We start from the raw sequence: 17,243 nt of genomic DNA, 5'->3' as shown, positions 1-17,243 counted from the left end.
ATAATAAAAGTTATAGTGGCTAACTTATTGGCCATATAGAGCGGCCTGAGCCGTAGCTTCATTTGATGCGTCCTGAGGAGGGAATGAAAAGGAAATATCCAGAGTGACATGGACGTTAATGGTTTGTTTAAATTAAAAGTCTGGTCAGGAAGGAATAATCAATGGATCATTATTTATACCTGAAAATAATACATCCGTTGTGATTTAATGAATTTAGTAAGTAGTAGTAGTAAAAAAAAAAGTTTTTCGTCATGATCACCGCCATGATGATCGCCATTTTTGCCCAAATATAGTAGCCCCTCCCTCCTGCCATCTTCCAGCAGTGACGTCACGGTGCGGCAAGCCTAGCGCCATTCTCCCTGCTTTACAAGCAAAATCAATGGGAACTACTAGACACATCTGCAATCAACAACAATTATTGAAGATTTCTAGAGGACTTCATGGAGCATATCTAGAGAGACCTGAAGTCTAATGGCTTTATTTGTTTCTACGTAGCTCTTACTTTGGTTAATGACATGGATGGCAAATTAAAATTATTTAACCATTAGTTCTGGCCTTCTTTTTTACTGGATGCTAAACGTCTATTTTGAATTGGAGGGAATTGGAGAAAACTCCACCAGCCGCCACTGGTCCATATATAAACTGTTCACCGTATTTATTTTTCAAAAAATGATTATAGAACCAGAAGGAACCTGTTTTTTTTTCATTGTGGAAGTTTAATCCCAACTCCACCACTTGCTGAACATCATCCGCCTGGCTGGTCCCTTGCTGGACCCTGGATGGTCTCTGGCGGGTCCCTGGCTGGTCCCTGGCTGGTCTCCGGCTGGTCCCTGGCTGGTGCCTGGCTGGTCCCTGGCTGGTCTCCGGCTGGTCCCTGGCTGGTGCCTGGCTGGTCCCTGGCTGGTCTCCGGCTGGTCCCTGGCTGGTCTCCGGCTGGTCTCTGGCTGGTCTCTGGCTGGTCCCTGGCTGGTCTCTGGCTGGTCTCTGGCTGGTCTCCGGCTGGTCTCTGGCTGGACCCTGGATGGTCTCTGGCGGGTCCCTGGCTGGTCCCTGGCTGGTCTCCGGCTGGTCCCTGGCTGGTCCCTGGCTGGTCTCTGGCTGGTCCCTGGCTGGTCTCTGGCTGGTCTCTGGCTGGTCTCCGGCTGGTCTCTGGCTGGACCCTGGATGGTCTCCGGCTGGTCCCTGGCTGGTCTCCGGCTGGTCCCTGGCTGGTCCCTGGCTGGTCTCTGGCTGGTCCCTGGCTGGTCCCTGGCTGGTCTCTGGCTGGTCCCTGGCTGGTCCCTGGCTGGTCTCTGGCTGGTCCCTGGCTGGTCTCTGGCTGGACCCTGGATGGTCTCTGGCGGGTCCCTGGCTGGTCCCTGGCTGGTCTCCGGCTGGTCCCTGGCTGGTCCCTGGCTGGTCTCTGGCTGGTCCCTGGCTGGTCCCTGGCTGGTCTCTGGCTGGTCCCTGGCGGGTCCCCTTCAATTCCTTTTTAAACATCAATCTTTGTACTAAAACATTATTTCTGTCATGATTTGTGGACTTTAAGATCTAAAGAGAAGCGCCATCTGCTGGTCAGACCCTGTAATTCAGGGAAAGGGTGGAATCAAGAGTAAAAATAAATGCATGCCCAGGAGAAGGCCATTCGGCTGGTATTTGACTGGGAAGGACCATTTTGAATGGCTGCTACTGTAGGTTAAGTTAGGGTGTAAGTAGTGTATTTTGGTAGTGACACTTAAAGATTATTTTCTAATACTTAAACCCTAACCGTGAATTTTTTAGCACAGTTTCTAAAACTATTAATACTTATAACAAAACTAAAAGCACACACACTGCTTTGCACATTTGCAGAATCCAAATGAAACAAACTACAGTAAGAAACAGTAAAAATGTAAAACCACTGCGATATGACTATGTGCAGCTAAGCTATAGCATCTCTGATACTGAATGTGGAAGTGCATACTGGACATAAGCCAGCTGTGCTGAACTTTATTTTCCAGAGAGGGATGGCGCTAAAGATCATGAGCTGCTTTCTGTGGATGAGGAAGGTTTGAACCTCACTAAAACAAGGAGGCAGGAAGATTGTGGAGGGAACATAATTATATGTGCAGCTAGAAGTCAAAAGCCTCTTGTGTGTTTTACTAATATGGATCGAATTGCTAATAATTTTATTTGTCAATGATTTTGACTTGGATAAAACACTTGTTTTTGATGTGTGTTTATAGAACTATCACAAAAGTGTGACGTCAAACTGATGTAGCTTTCTTTGTAAAGAGAAAGCAAAAGCCAGATGTGCAGTTGGCACATTGTGTCCTTATTAATCTGATGGTTTGTGTTAACTGATATAAAACAAACACACTTTATACGAAAGTTTGAAAAGCTAAGAAAGGGTTATTAGCTTTTGCAAGAGCATGACGATGTTTTGCTGATTTGGTGAAAGGTTTTATTTGTACATAGAGTCAATAGTTATAAAAATTGTCCCAAAGCCAGCAGAGAAAACTGAAATATTCAGTAATATTCTTATTCTTACAACTTGACTGTAGTTTTTCTTGCTGAAGTTCTACAAATCAGAGGAAGTTGGTTTTAAATGCTTAGTGGCTCTCTCTGTTTCCAGAACAGTTTATATTTCTGAAAAGCATGTTTTCAGCCTGATTTGGTTCCTCCCAAGCTCTTGCCTAACATCCTCCAGCTGTTGTTCTTTGGAAAGCCGTTTCATCATCGAGGTCAGAGTATAAATACTCCTGCTGGGCCACAGTTCCTCTAGAAAGACGACTGACATGTTCGTGAGCAGAAGGGAGGCATGATGACCTATTCCCAGGAGAACCATGAGCGGATCCAGGCTGTAGAGAAGTTATTTGGTTCCTCAGGAAGACCCCTGTACCAGCCGGGTCGGGTTCTTATCGGAGAGGGCAGGTTGATGAAAGGGTGCCGCCGCGGGCCTCAGGCTAAAGTCTTCTTCCTCTTCAACGATGTGCTGGTGTATGGAAACATCCTGTTGGCCCACCGCTGGTACAATAGGCAGAAGATCATCCCTCTAGGTGAGCTCCTCTGGCTAAGTCAGCTGGAGTCCCTGTTTCCTCTGATGCTGCAGTCCTATTTGCTGTGCTTTTACCAGATGTTCATATTTTGATCAGTTTTACATTTTATCTCCATTTCAGAGGACATCCGGCTGGAGGACATGGAGGACAGCCTGACCATGAAGAATCAGTGGCTGATCCAAACCCCACGGAAGTCCTTCCTGGTAGCAGCTGCATCCGCTGAAGAGAAGAAGGCTTGGATCTCCCACATCACTGACTGCCAGTCCACACTGCCGCGATGGGACCCCAGCAGGGCGCGGCCAAGCTTTGCTGTCGCTTGGGTCCCAGATGAAGCCTCCTGCACCTGCATGCGTTGCTCCCGCCAGTTCTCTGCGACCCAGCGGCGACACCACTGTAGAAAGTGTGGCTTCCTGGTCTGTGGGAGGTGCTCCAAGCACCGCGCAGTGATCGGACACATCCAACCGGAGAAGCACCTGAGGATCTGCTCTGTGTGTAGCTCCAGCCTCCTGGGCTCAGGAACCCCTGAGGAGAGCTGCCAGAGGGGGGGCAGTGGTGGCAGGTTCAGCTCTGACAAAGATAACGATGCTGGGTTTAGGGGAGAGGAGGAGGGTACGGAATATAACAAGTGGATCAGTTTGTGGTCAAAATATTACCTAAAACCAGAAGACTTCAGAGCAGAACTCAGGTCAAAGGTTAAAGGGCAGTGAGGCTCCTGTGAAATACTTAGAAACACTAATACTCTGCAGCCATCCTTTGCTCTCATACACTTTATAATTTTTTTTTTTAATCGGTCTGAAAATGTATGTTTTATTTATTAAGGCTGGAACCAGTCCACTGTACATAAATATGAACTGAACTTTGTTAATAACAAATAAACAACTCTTTCATATAATTTCAAAGCTTTTTATTCAATCCAATGACCCTTTAATTAAATAATAACCTTGAGCTCTTCAAGGTTTTATGGTCTTCAATGATTTATTTATTCAGTTTTATTTTAATTTGTTTCATTTATAATCAGTTCCTGCGAAAAAAAACCCTCAAATTTATAGATAGAAATATTAAGAGAGTTCGATCCAGTCAGATTCAGAGAAAAAGGAGATGTTTGGACATGATGCAGTTGGGTTCCTTTATTTAGGGATAAAGATTAGGATTTAAAGGAAAGCCAACAGATTTCCTAATCTGACCTTTAGCAATCAGTCCTGGATGCATTCTTCTTAATGAAACAGGAGAACAAATGTAACACAACACCTCCAAGCTCCCCCCACCCAGGGACGCCATATTCAGAGCAGGATTGTGGGAAGTTTCTGACCCACCAGTGCTCTCATTTACTGAAGATGCAAAGAAGAATATTCAACAGGATTATTAAAGGTTCAACAGACGTCCTTTAATGTCCCACTGACAGTAGGAGCAGCTAAGCTGTTCCTCTGGTCTCTGATCCAGACTCTTTCATCGCTTGTTTATAACCGTACAACTAAAAAAAAGAATTTTTTAATAAAAGTGGTTTTTCTGTCATTAATTTCAGGAGGTGAAACTCGTTTAGTTTCATTACACAAAAGTGAAAAAGACTGATCTTTTTTTATTTAAAAAACGTGTCAAAAATGCAAAATTTCTGAAAAGCTTTTGCAAACACTAAGACAGTTGAGTGGAAGGAAAAAGTGTGGAAGAAAAAGATAAACAGGGTGCTCACCACAGCTTTCAGGGACTATTAAGCAAACCCATGGGAGGATTTAGGGCTGCTTGACCCTGAAGCAGTGCTGGGTTCAGGGCTTTCAAAGCCTACATTCATAATCTCAACTTTTATTTTTTCCAACTATATTGGTTTATTTCATAAAATCTGTTCTCTTAATTGTGTAGAGTCACTGTTGGCTACGCTGCTTCCATTTTCTGTCCAATCACATTTCATCCTCTGTGTGTTGCTATGTCAGTCAAATCTGCCCAGGGCCTTCAGAATCAGCAGTGCTGCTGATGTTACCTTAACAATATTAGCGAGGAATGATTTCTTCATCCAATCAGATTTCATATTTAGAGGGCCCGTCCCCACATCAGCATTTTCTGTCCTCTGATTGGTTGATTAGAGCTAAACGTTTGCAGCCAAGTTAAGCTAACGACAATCTGCATTCTTGATTCGCTTTTGTTCAGAGTGTTTCTGGCCTCAATGGCTGAAAGTAAATGGAGACAATGAGACTTCCTGTGTATGTTGCGGCCTGCACACTGAAAACAGTTTGAAAGAATGAAAGAAGCTCAGACACGATGCTTCCATTCAGGCAGACACAGCAGGAATGAGACATCGTGGCTAATAGCTGCCCCTTCAGTCCTAAGAAGGCATGACTAATCAATCACAGGATCATCTCTCAGCGAAATTTAGCCCGTAGGACACAGATCAGAAAAACATATTTATCAGATTCAATTGTTCAATGTGTCACACACTCCCCTGCAAAACTAGATGTCGTCCCGACATCAACATCAATAAACTACAACCTCAAGAACACCAAGCGCGTACATTAAGTAGTCTTTCTCAGTACCAGCAAGATGATATCTAGCTTTTCAGAGTTTTCTGCTACAATCTAATATCCTTGCATAAACATTGGTTGATGTACTTGAAAAGGGTACATCCACCTCACTAGTTGAAAGTCTTTATAAGGAGTGGGTTGGTATTGATACAAAAGTTAATTTGCCTGCACTGTGCTGTAGCATGACGGAGTCCCGAGCTGATCATAGGTGAAGATCTTAGGAGCCCGTCTCTCTCTTTTCGGCATATCACCAAGCTGTTTTTCTTGGCTCTTTGTCTGGGAGTCATAGGATTCTGGGATGTTACTGTGCATTTCCTCAGCCAATTGCAGATCCTCAACATGATAGTCAGTCTCAATCCGCACATTTTCTTCTTGTGTTTCAGGTTCTTCTGTGTTGGTCACCCCTTCATCAGAATCTTTGTCCTCCTCGTCCCCATTTGGTGCTTCCTGGTTCGTTTTTGTTTGGATATATTCATTATCCATATCTTGTGTGGGTTCTTGGTACTGTATTACTGGAGTGTAATCATATGCACATTCATCCTCATCGTCCTCTCCTTCTTGAGAGATGTCTGTGACTGTATTTGTCTTTTTTTTCTTTATTGTTATTTTCTGTTGAGTATCAAGAGGCAGGAAATCACATGGCATTAACAAGTTTCTATGTAGAATTCTTGATCTTCCTCTTCCCTGCTCTGGTTTGACTTCATATACTGGGATATCTTCTCCAATCTGACGCATGACAATCTGACGCATGACAACATGGATATGTTCCTCCCAATGATTGCGAAGTTTTCCGGGGCCTCCTCTTGGTGTCAGATTTCTAATTAGTACACGATCACCAGGATACAAAACTGAACTGTTCACTTTTGCATCATAATGTCTTTTACTCCGATCTGTGGATTTTTTTGCATTTGCTTGGACGAGTGCATAGGCTTCTTGCATTTCTGTTTTCCATCGTTCCATATAAGCAAGATGATCTGTGTTTTCTGCGTCTGAGCTGAGTCCAAAGAGCAGGTCGATGGGTAACCTTGGGGATCGTCCAAATAAAAGGTAAAATGGTGAGAATCCAGTTATCTCTGACTTTGTACAGTTGTAAGCGAAGATGAGTTTGTTTAAGGATTCTTTCCAATTTGTCTTCTCTTTATCAGTCAGTGTCTTTAACATTTGTAGTAATGTCCTGTTAAATCGCTCAACTTGCCCATTTCCTTGTGGGTGGTAAGGAGTTGTTCGTGAACCCAACACACCACAATTCTTTTTCAACTGAGAGAAAAGCCGGTTCTGAAATTCACCACCTTGATCATGATGAATTCTTGCGGGCAGCCCAAACTTCAGAGCAAAGTCATTAAATATTCGATCTGCAACTACTTTGGCAGACTTGGAGGTAGTTGGATATGCCTGGGCAAAACGAGTGAAATGGTCCACAACAACCAATATATATTCATACCCACCACTGCATTTGTCCAGATGCAGGAAATCGATTGACACTAGTTCAAATGGCTGTGTGGTAATGATATTGGTTAGAGGTGCACGCGTTTCTTTATGTGGCTTCTTCTGTTTAAGGCAGGTGCAAGTCCGTGCAACATAATGTTCAATCTCACGCTGCATATAAGGCCAATAGAATCTTTCCCGGATCAGTGTAGTTGTCCGATCAGTGCCTTGATGGCCCATCTCATCATGCAACTCTTTTAGCACTGTAGCTTTGTACACTTCAGGCAATACTAATTGCTTTTTGTTTGTTGTCTTTCTGGTAAGGACCCCATGTTCATCAATATGTAGCCTTTCCCACTCGCGCAACAAGCATTTGCTCTGAACACTTAGTGTTGACATGTCCTGCAATGATGGTTTAAGATCGTTTGCCTTGTACTGCATAATGGGACCAATGTCTTTGTCGTTTTTCTGTGCCTGGGATATTTCACCAGCTGACAGTTTTTTTTTTCATCAATTCAGTTTCTGAATCCCATCCAGGAGATGTTAGCGCTGCACATAAGTGATATGAGATGGGATACTTGGCCTCAGTTTGTGTCACAGCAGCCACACTGTCAGATGTCAGTTCTTCTGTACATTGCTTCATCACTTCCTCAATGTTCACTGGCATTCTTGAAAGACTATCTGCATCCACATTCTCTTTACCTGGACGATAGCGAATGGTGAAATGAAAATCTGCCAGTTCAGCCACCCATCTGGATCCAGTTGCATTTAATTTGGCACTCGTCAGGATGTAGGTCAGTGGGTTATTATCTGTAAACACAGTAAATGTTGGGGCATAATACAGATAATCTCTGAATTTCTCAGTTATGGCCCACTTCAGTGCCAGAAACTCTAATTTTCCTGAGTGAAGATGGTAATTCCTTTCAGAAGTAGTCAGAGTTCTGGAACCATAGGCTATTACACGCAGCTTACCATCTTGGTGTTGATATAAGACTGCGCCAAGGCCTTTATCAGATGCATCTGTGTGGAGAATGAATGGCTTTGCAAAATCTGGAAAACCAAGGACTGGGGGTTCAGCCAAACAGTCTATTAACCTCTCCAGTGTGCATTGATGTTCATCACTCCACTCAATTGGTTTGTGTGATGGGGCTCCTCTCTTTGTTACTTGTCTTTTATCTCCCCTACTCTGTGGCTGATTTACAGTTGAGTCCTTCAGCAGGTTGTATAATGGCACTGCTATCCGTGAGAAATCCTGTATGTACTGTCTGTAATAGCTTAGCAGTCCCATAATTGCACGTAACTCACCAACAGTTTTGGGTTTCTTGTCTTTCAATGTCCTCACAGCGATGGTGTCTGCTGGATCAATTTTGCTGCCCTCAACAGAAACGATCCTCCCCAAGTAGCGGACCTCCTGTTTGAAGAGTTCACATTTGGCAGGTTTTAATTTAATCCCATATCCTCTTAATAGCTGCAGTACTTTCTGCACATGAGCAAGGTGGTCATCAAATGACTGACTGAAGACCAATGTGTCATCCAAATAGGGAACACAAATGCTGTCTCTGACCTCCTGCAGACACTCTTCCATGCAGCGTTGGAAGGCGGCGGGAGCGTTCATGAGCCCAAAGGGAATCCTTATCCACTCATAAAGACCCCATGGAGTCACAAATGCAGTTAATGGCTGACTATTCTCATCCATGAATCCCTGGTGGTAAGCCTTCCCTTGGTCTAACAGGGAGAACCAAGAGTTACCACCAAGACTGTCAAGGATATCCTGCACTCGTGGAATGGGTTGTCTGTCTGGATTAGTTTTTTTATTCAGTTCTCTGTAGTCTATGCATAGTCGAAGACTCCCATCTTTCTTTCTTACACAGACAACTGGTGATGAATAAGGTGAGTTGGACTTCTTCACCCATCCTTGTGCAATGAGGTTGTGAAGATAATCCTTCATCTCTTTATACAGAGGTTTTGGCACAGACAGATATGTGCGTGCAACCGGGGTCAGGTCCTTCAGTGAAATGCCTAACTTCAGTCTTTCAATACAGCCAATATCATCATCCGATTTAGAAAAAGATGCACATTCTTCTAGAAGCATTTTCTGTACTCTCTCTTTCTCAGATTTACTTAGATGGCTAAGGTCAACAGGTGGATCCCATGGACTTTCTTCTTTAACACTTTCTGTACACACCTGACTAATCAAAGCTGTTGGAGCTTGATCCTTCTCCCCCAGAATGGTTTCTGGATACACAGCCTCAATCTGTTGTAAAGTGCCTACTACAGTTCTTCCTGACAGTTAAATGTCATGCTCAGTGGGATTTTGGACACTGAGAGTGATATAAGGTGGCACATTTTTTTTTAAGTGTAATCAGAGTCTCACAAAGCTCAAGGCCATCTGCCCACTGTGGGTTGATCTCTGGCTCAAACAATAGTATGATGTCCATGTTCAATTCAATTCAATTCAATTCAGTTTATTTATATAGCGCCAAATTCACAACACATGTCATCTCAAGGCACTTTACAGTTCAACCAGATCATACAGTCAAATATTAACAGGTCTTATTTTCACTTTACAGTCAACCAGCACAGATGGGTGTTTTGGTACAATGACTTTTTCCCTGGCTGTTTCCACAATATAATCACATGACTTTTCAGCAGTTACTAAATCAACAAACGTGGTAACATTTTCTTCTTTTAAACTTGGAAAAGCTGTCATTAATGTCTCCTGCAACTTTTTATTTGTGTGTGTCCCACTCACTGGTTCTGTTGTGGTAGTTTTAACCATGTGTTCAATGACATTAAAGCCAAGGATGGGCTGTGGAAGTCCATTGCCTGTCATCACCAACATTGGTACTTTCATTTCACTGCCCCCTGCTGGCAGAGCAACAGTAACTTCAATGAAACCTTTGTAAGGCATGTTTTGCCCATTAGCAGCAGTGATTTTCAAGTCGTCAGGTGCATCAAGTAGCTCAGATATATTTTTAAGTGTCTCATCAGGCATATATATCACTTTCCATTGTTCATCAATTATACTTACTTGAGAGCCTGTATCCCACAATGCTTGAACCTTCTTTCCTTGAATATAACACTCAACCATGCATCTCTTACCCACCAAAGAAACAAGTTGAGTTTGATTACTTCTTTTCTTTGTGTGGATGCTCTTTGTTCTTTTCTCTGAATGTTGTTTACACAGTCTTTTATGTTTTGGCCAATGTCCACTTTGACAAACTTTAGAACAATAAGTATCTCTCCTGCACGATTTACATATCCGAAGACTGTGCTCCATTCCAGAAACACCGCAAAAGGAGCAATGCTGATGGGACAAGTCTGTGTTAAAGGTTACTCCCTGTCCCTTGGGGGTAACCCTGTTCCATTTAAAGGATTGCCATTGCTATCTCCAATCTTCCTTCTGCAGCCGGCAATAAAGTGCTCAGTACTGCCACAGCGGTAACAGTGGTTGCAGTACTCACAACCATTTTGCTGACAAGGAAAACATTTCCTTGCACGAGCACGGTTCAGGTGTGGATATGACTGTTGAGATGGGAAGGGTTGCTGGTATGGTCGTGCATCTCCCCTCCACTCCTGTCCTCGGTGTTGCCATGTGTTTTGAGTAGGAAATTTGGATTGAGGAGTAATGCATTCCTGTATTGCATGTGGTGGATGGTACTGTGGTGCGTTTGGGCCCCGGATGGACTCTCTTATTTGTGCAACTTCAGCTCCCAGATGCCTCAATGCAGCGATATCAGAGCGCATCTCCTTTAGTTCATTCAGAACATCAGGCTGATTTTGGCAGGAATGCTCGTGTTTTATGTTTTTGGTCTTCTTGTCTGTTGCTTTTTCCTCTGATTGGACAGTGTGAATCATGGCTGGTCTTTGTTGGGTAAGTAATTTCCTTTTATTTTGTCTCTCTGTCTCGTTTGCACAAGCTTTGTTGAGTTTCTCAAGTAGCAGTTCATCGCTTGGATTTGTCTGCTGCAGGTATGGCTGTAGGTCACTTCTTATGCTGTCATTTTGTAGCCCTGTCAAAACAGTGTGGAGAAACATACTTTGCACAAGGTTGGGATCATACCTCAGCCCAGATTCATCTTCCTGTGATGCAAAAAGTATTTTCTGTCTCAAATCAAGCGCACGGATAAGAAAGTTTTGTGGGGTTTCTCTGCTGCTCTGGACTTCTGATGTGAGTTGTTTATAAAGTTCTGTTGCTCCCTTCTCCTGGTAATGAGATCGTAAAATTCTCCTCAAAGTAGGCAGAGTAAGGTTTGTTTTGCCTTCCAAATAACTCCGTAGTTGCAATCCAGGTGAGATTGCTCTTATTACTGCATCAATTATTTCTATTTCAGGGAAGCCTTTATTAATAGCTTGCTCGATCTGGTGTGCCAAGCTAGAAAAAGAGAGTTTGTCCTTTTGGCCTGGTTCTCCAATCTGGCCAGAGATTTTGAACTCTTTGCTCCACTGTAGGGAAAGACGGGGTTGTTCATTGATATTATGGTCAAATTTTCTTGCTCCATCACTTTTGTTTTTATTCTCTTGTAATGATCGCTCTAATGCTAGCTGTAATGTAGCAATTTCTCTCCTCAGTTGCTCCTCCTCTGATTGCTGAACTGTCACCTCTGGTACACAGCTTGTCTGTTTGGCTGCTGTTATTTGTTTTGTTTCCTCAACAGGCTGTTGTAACTCTGTTACTTTGTCTTTCAAAGCTAACAGTTCAGCCATTCCTTGATCCTCAAGCTCACACAGTTCTTTTCTTTCAAGATGTTGTTGGTTAAGTGTAATTAGAGTGAGACGACTTTTTCCAGACACATGTTCAAATTTGGGTCCAGCAATTGTTAGGAAATCGCAAACATCAATCAAAGCATCTTTTGTCAAAGTGTATAGTGCACCTCCCACCATTAGCTTTAAATCCTCCAGCTCTGATGAATCCATTCCAGTATCTGTCATGTTGATGTTATGATGCTCAATACTCTGTAGAGTAGATGATGTACCTCTCCAGGCTCCAGCGGATTACCTCAGATGATATAAAGCTCACTCTGCACAGATGTTGGACGAGCACCCTTTACCATCTGCCTTGACAGCAACTGTGATGAGTTAAAAGATGAGTGATGATCCGGACGTCTATTCCAAATAGCCCATCCAGGACTCAATCATCTCGGTGGGACCTCCAAAATGTTGCGGCCTGCACACTGAAAACAGTTTGAAAGAATGAAAGAAGCTCAGACACGATGCTTCCATTCAGGCAGACACAGCAGGAATGAGACATCGTGGCTAATAGCTCCCCCTTCAGTCCTAAGAAGGCATGACTAATCAATCACAGGATCATCTCTCAGCGAGATTTAGCCCGTAGAACACAGATCAGAAAAACATATTTATCAGATTCAATTGTTCAATGTGTCACACCTGCACAAAGACAGAAGGATGGATTTAGGTTATAAATAATCAATAAATAACCAATGTACACTGAGGGGTGGCTGAAAGCGGATAGGCACCAGAACCTCGGGGTTAATCTACACCGATCCAACAGGAATAAGCATAATGTCCATATTTTCTAAATAAACACTAAATATACTTTCATACAGGCTTTGCTAACAAATACAGGTCCTTCTCAAAATATTAGCCTATCGTGATAAAATTCATTATTTTCCATAATGTAATGATAAAAGGTGAGCATTGATATATTTTAGATTCATTGAACACTAACTGAAATATTTCAGGTCTTTTTTTGTCTTCATGCGGATGATTTTGACATACAGCTCATGAAAACCCAAAATCCCTTTCTCACAAAATCAGCATATTTCATCGGACCAATAAAAGAAAAGTGTTCTTAATACAAAAAAGTCAACCTTCAAATTATTCTGTACAGTTATGGACTCAATACTTGGTGAGGAATCCTTTAGCAGAAATGACTGCTTCAATGCGGCGTGGCATGGAGGCTATCAGCCTGCTGAGGTGTTATGGAGGCCCAGGATGCTTCCATAGCGTTTAGCCTTTAGCTCATCCACAGTGTTGGGTCTTGAGTCTCTCAACTTTCTCTTCCCAATATCCCACAGATTCTCTATGGGGTTCAGGTCAGGAGAGTTGGCAGGCCAATTGAGCCCAGTGATACCAAGGCCAGTAAACCATTTACCAGTGGTTTTGGCTCTGTGAGCAGGTGCCAGGTGGTTCTGAAAAATGAAATCTTCATCTCCATCAAGCTTTTCAGCAGATGGAAGCATGAAGTGCTCCAAAATCTCCTGATAACTGCATTGACCCTGCCCTTGATAAAACCCAGTGGACCAACACCAGCAGCTGACATGGCGCCCCAGACCATCACTAACTGTGGCTACTTGACTCTGGACTTCTGGCATTTTGGCATTTCCTTCTCCCCAGTCTTCCTCCAGACTCTGGCACCTTGATTTCCAAATGACATGTAAAACTGAGCAACAGTCCAGAGCTGCTTCTCTGTAGGTCAGGCGCCTCTGATGCTGTTTCTGGTTCTAAAGTGGCTGACCTGGGGAATTCGGCACCTGTAGCCCATTTCCTGCACACGCCTGTGCACGGTGGCTCTGGATGTTTCTACTCCAGACTCAGTCCACTGCTTCCACAGGTCTCCCCCTGATTGGGCTTCTGAGTGATGAACCAGGCTGGGAGTTTTAAATGCTTCAGGAATCTTTTGCAGGTGTTTAGAGTCCATTTGTCGATTCAGATGATTAGGTGCATAGCTCGTTTACAGACCTTTTAAATGATATGCTAATTTTGTGAGATAGGAATTTGGGGTTTTCATGAGCTGTATGCCAAAATCATCCATATTAAGACAATAAAAGACCTGAAATATTTCATTTAGTGTGCAATGAATCTAAAATATACGAATGTTCAAGTTTTATCATTACATTATGGAAAATAATTAACTTTATCCCAATATGCACATATTTTGAGAAGGACCTGTAGACACATATATTTAAACATCCATGCTGTCAAAATTAAAGTTGTAGTGGACAAAATTCTTTCAGGTTTAAGTTCTGGGGCGATCATCTTATTCATTGTCATTACTTACCTACTTTTATAAATAATCTTTCTGTGTAAAATCAATACTAACATGTACTAATATCTACATTAAATTAATTACTTTATTATCCTTCCATTATACTTTATTATCCTTTATCAGGAACAGATGCCTGAGCCTCCTCAGCTGGCTCCTTTCGACATGAAGGACTCTACTCTGAGCTCCTCCTGGGTAACTGAGCTCCTCCTGGGTAACTGAGGTCCTCCTGGGAAATTAGCTCCTCCTGGGAAATTAGCTCCTCCTGGGTAACTGAGCTCCTCCTAGGTAACTGAGCTCCTACTGGGAAATTAGCTCCTCCTGGGTAACTGAGCTCCTCGTGGGTAACTGAGCACCTCCTGGGAAATTAGCTCCTCCTGAGTAACTGAGCTCCTCCTGGGTAACTGAGCACCTCCTGGGAAATTAGCTCCTCCTGGGTAACTGAGCTCCTCCTGGGTAACTGAGGTCTTCCTGGGTAACTGAGCTCCTCCTGGGTAACTGAGCTCCTCCTGGGTAACTGAGCTCTTCCTGGGTAACTGAGCTCCTCCTGGGTAACTGAGCTCCTCCTGGGTAACTGAGCTCTTCCTGGGTAACTGAGCTCCTCCTGGGTAACTGAGCTCTTCCTGGGTAACTGAGCTCCTCCTGGGTAACTGAGCTCCTCCTGGGTAACTGAGCTCTTCCTGGGTAACTGAGCTCCTCCTGGGTAACTGAGCTCCTCCTGGGTAACTGAGCTCTTCCTGTGTAACTGAGCTCCTCCTGGGTAACTGAGCTCTTCCTGGGTAACTGACCTCCTCACCGGATATGGAAAGGTGCGCCCAGCCAACCTGCAAAGGAAACTCTTTTTGGCCGCTTGTATTTGCGATCTTGTCCTTTCGGTCATTACCCAGATCTCATGACCACAGGTGAGGGAGGGAACGTAGATCGATGGGTAAATCTAGAGCTTTACCCCCCCGACTCAGCTCCCTCTTCACCATGACAGTCCGACTCAGCGACCTCATCACTGCCAATGCCGCACCGATCCATCTATCGATCTAACGCTCTGTCCCTCACTCCTGAACAAGACCCCGAGATACTTGAACTCCTCCACTTGAGACAAGGACTCTCCACTGATCTGAAGAGGGAAGTCCACTTTTCTCCAGTGGAGAACCAAGGCCTCGGATTTGGAGGTGCTGATCCTCATCCTGGCTGCCTCACATTCGGCTGCAAACTACCCCTTTATTATTAAATTAATTATTTATCTCTGATTTCACTGAGGATTCCGAGGTGACTTGCAAAGGCATAACTTTGTCTTTACTCCATAACACAAAATCTAATTCTGAAAGAGCAAGAATTCTGTATGTTTTAAAGTTAGTATATTGATGTGCACAATTATCCACAATTTTTTTGTTCTCAAGTAACTGTTAATATATGAAAAAATAAAATGTTAAATAAGTCAAAACATTCGACTTGAGAGTATTACTGCTGCCACCTTCTGTGTTAGAGGGAAAAACTGGAAGGGGTTGCCACAGGGGTGGCCAATGATTGGCTAAGGATGGCCATGGCTACCCCTGGCCTCCCAGCTAGCTCCGCCCCTGGATGATATATTTTATTTTCATGCTTTATGCCCTATTTTGACTAGTAATTAAATGCATATTGAATCTGAATGGCTAATGATGATGTAAACATGGCAGAGCTGTGGTTATAGAGTAATGCTAAAGGGGGACACCCAAATATATATATAAACTGTTTTCTCCCCCCTGGTGGGGTGGTATGTGTCATCCTCGGGTCCTCTAGCAGAGGCCTGGGAGTTTGAGGGTTCTGCGCAGTATCTTAGCTGTTCCTAGGACTGCACTCTTCTGGACAGAGACCTCTGATGTTTTACCTGGAATCTGCTGTAGCTACTCTCCCAGTTTGGGGGTCACAGCCCCCAGTGCTCCAATTACCACTGGCACCACTGCTACTCTTACTTTCCACACTTTCCACTTTTCTAGCTCCTCCTTCAGCCCTTGGTATTTCTCAAGCTTCTCGTGTTCTTTCTTCTTGATGTTGCTGTCGCTTGGGATTGCCACATCTATAGGGCTGCAACAACGAATCGATGAAAGCGATAAAAATCGGGTTTTAAAAGCGTTGGCAACGAATTTCATCATTGATTAGTTGTGTCGCGCGATTAATGCGTAATCCGCCGCCATCATCACATCCACTTGACTGAAACGGGGTAAGAAAAAAAAATACGGCAGAGCGATTCAGCGCCGCAGGTGCAGTGTTGCCAACTCAGCAACTTTTCAGACCCCTCCAGCGACTATTTTTCAAAAAAGCGACTAGCGACAAATCTGGCGACTTTTTGCGGTGTCACTGGCGGCTTTTGGAGACTCTTACGTGAAAGCATGAATCGTTCCTACTCTGCCGTGGGGCGCCTCCCCCACCCCAACCCCGTTCTCCCGCAGGAGTCCCTCTCAGCGCTGCAGTCAGAGCCGCAGGATGTTTACCCTCAGCGTCCAGACTGCAAATGAAGCGCGCATGCGCCAGGATTGATGGCGCAAATTGATCACAATAATTAAAATAGCCTGCGCTTTGTAAAGTGAAAAAAGTCGTAACATGTAACTTTTGTCAAAACAAATTAACATGGCACGGAACCACCATGTTTGTTTCGTTTTAAAGGGGAAACGTAACGTTAGTTTCTCAGGTAGCTCATCTGATGCTTTCCTTACCTTGTTAGTAGGTTACAGACAGTGATAAGGTTGGCTACTTATTTTACTTTTAATTTCATTTGAATTAGCTTAAGCAGCGTTTATATTTACTTTATAAATAAATTAACTTGCAAATTATGTGGATAGGCTTTTAAAGTTTAAATCTTCTGGCAAAGATAAAGTAAAGAAGATCCTGCAATTTATAGAAGTAAAGCAGAATAAAATCCAGCAAGATCAGTAATATGTCAATTAATTATATGCCACATTCCCATGTAAATATCTGTCTTTGGAGGATGTGTTTTTTAGCACCCCTAGTTCTCTCATTTTTATTCCAAATACAATTTATAATTTGAATCACAGGGCTATTTTTATCTCTATGGTTCAGTATTTTCTCAAGTAGCAACTTTAACTGCTATACTTTCCTGTCTTAAAAGGCAGAACTCTTCTAGTCTAAAAAAAACTCATTTGTTGAAATGGGGGGACCTATTGTTTGAACCCCTTAGGGGCTTTTAAAAACAAAAAATTCTTTTTTTGCACTTTATGAAACAAAGTGCCCTATATTTTGTGGATGTACAGCTACATTTCTCATGTAAGTTTGCGTATTTTTAACACAAACATT

At 43.3% G+C, this 17,243-nt stretch overlaps 1 protein-coding gene across 1 annotated transcript; it reads left to right on the top strand.

The window, feature by feature from the left end:
• Positions 1–2,630: 2,630 nt before the first annotated feature.
• LOC119772686 (pleckstrin homology domain-containing family F member 2-like) lies at positions 2,631–3,909 on the top strand. Its single transcript, XM_038269224.1, has 2 exons — positions 2,631–3,017; positions 3,138–3,909. The coding sequence occupies exons 1-2, from the start codon at positions 2,780–2,782 to the stop codon at positions 3,722–3,724; spliced, it is 825 nt and encodes a 274-aa protein (XP_038125152.1). The 5' UTR covers positions 2,631–2,779; the 3' UTR covers positions 3,725–3,909.
• The last annotated feature ends 13,334 nt before the right edge of the window (positions 3,910–17,243 follow it).

The sequence above is a fragment of the Cyprinodon tularosa genome, unplaced genomic scaffold (genome assembly GCF_016077235.1).
Source record: "Cyprinodon tularosa strain WSP-4 unplaced genomic scaffold, ASM1607723v1 ctg724, whole genome shotgun sequence".
In the NCBI taxonomy this organism is placed as follows: domain Eukaryota; kingdom Metazoa; phylum Chordata; class Actinopteri; order Cyprinodontiformes; family Cyprinodontidae; genus Cyprinodon; species Cyprinodon tularosa.
This window is presented reverse-complemented; position numbering and strand designations above follow the sequence as displayed.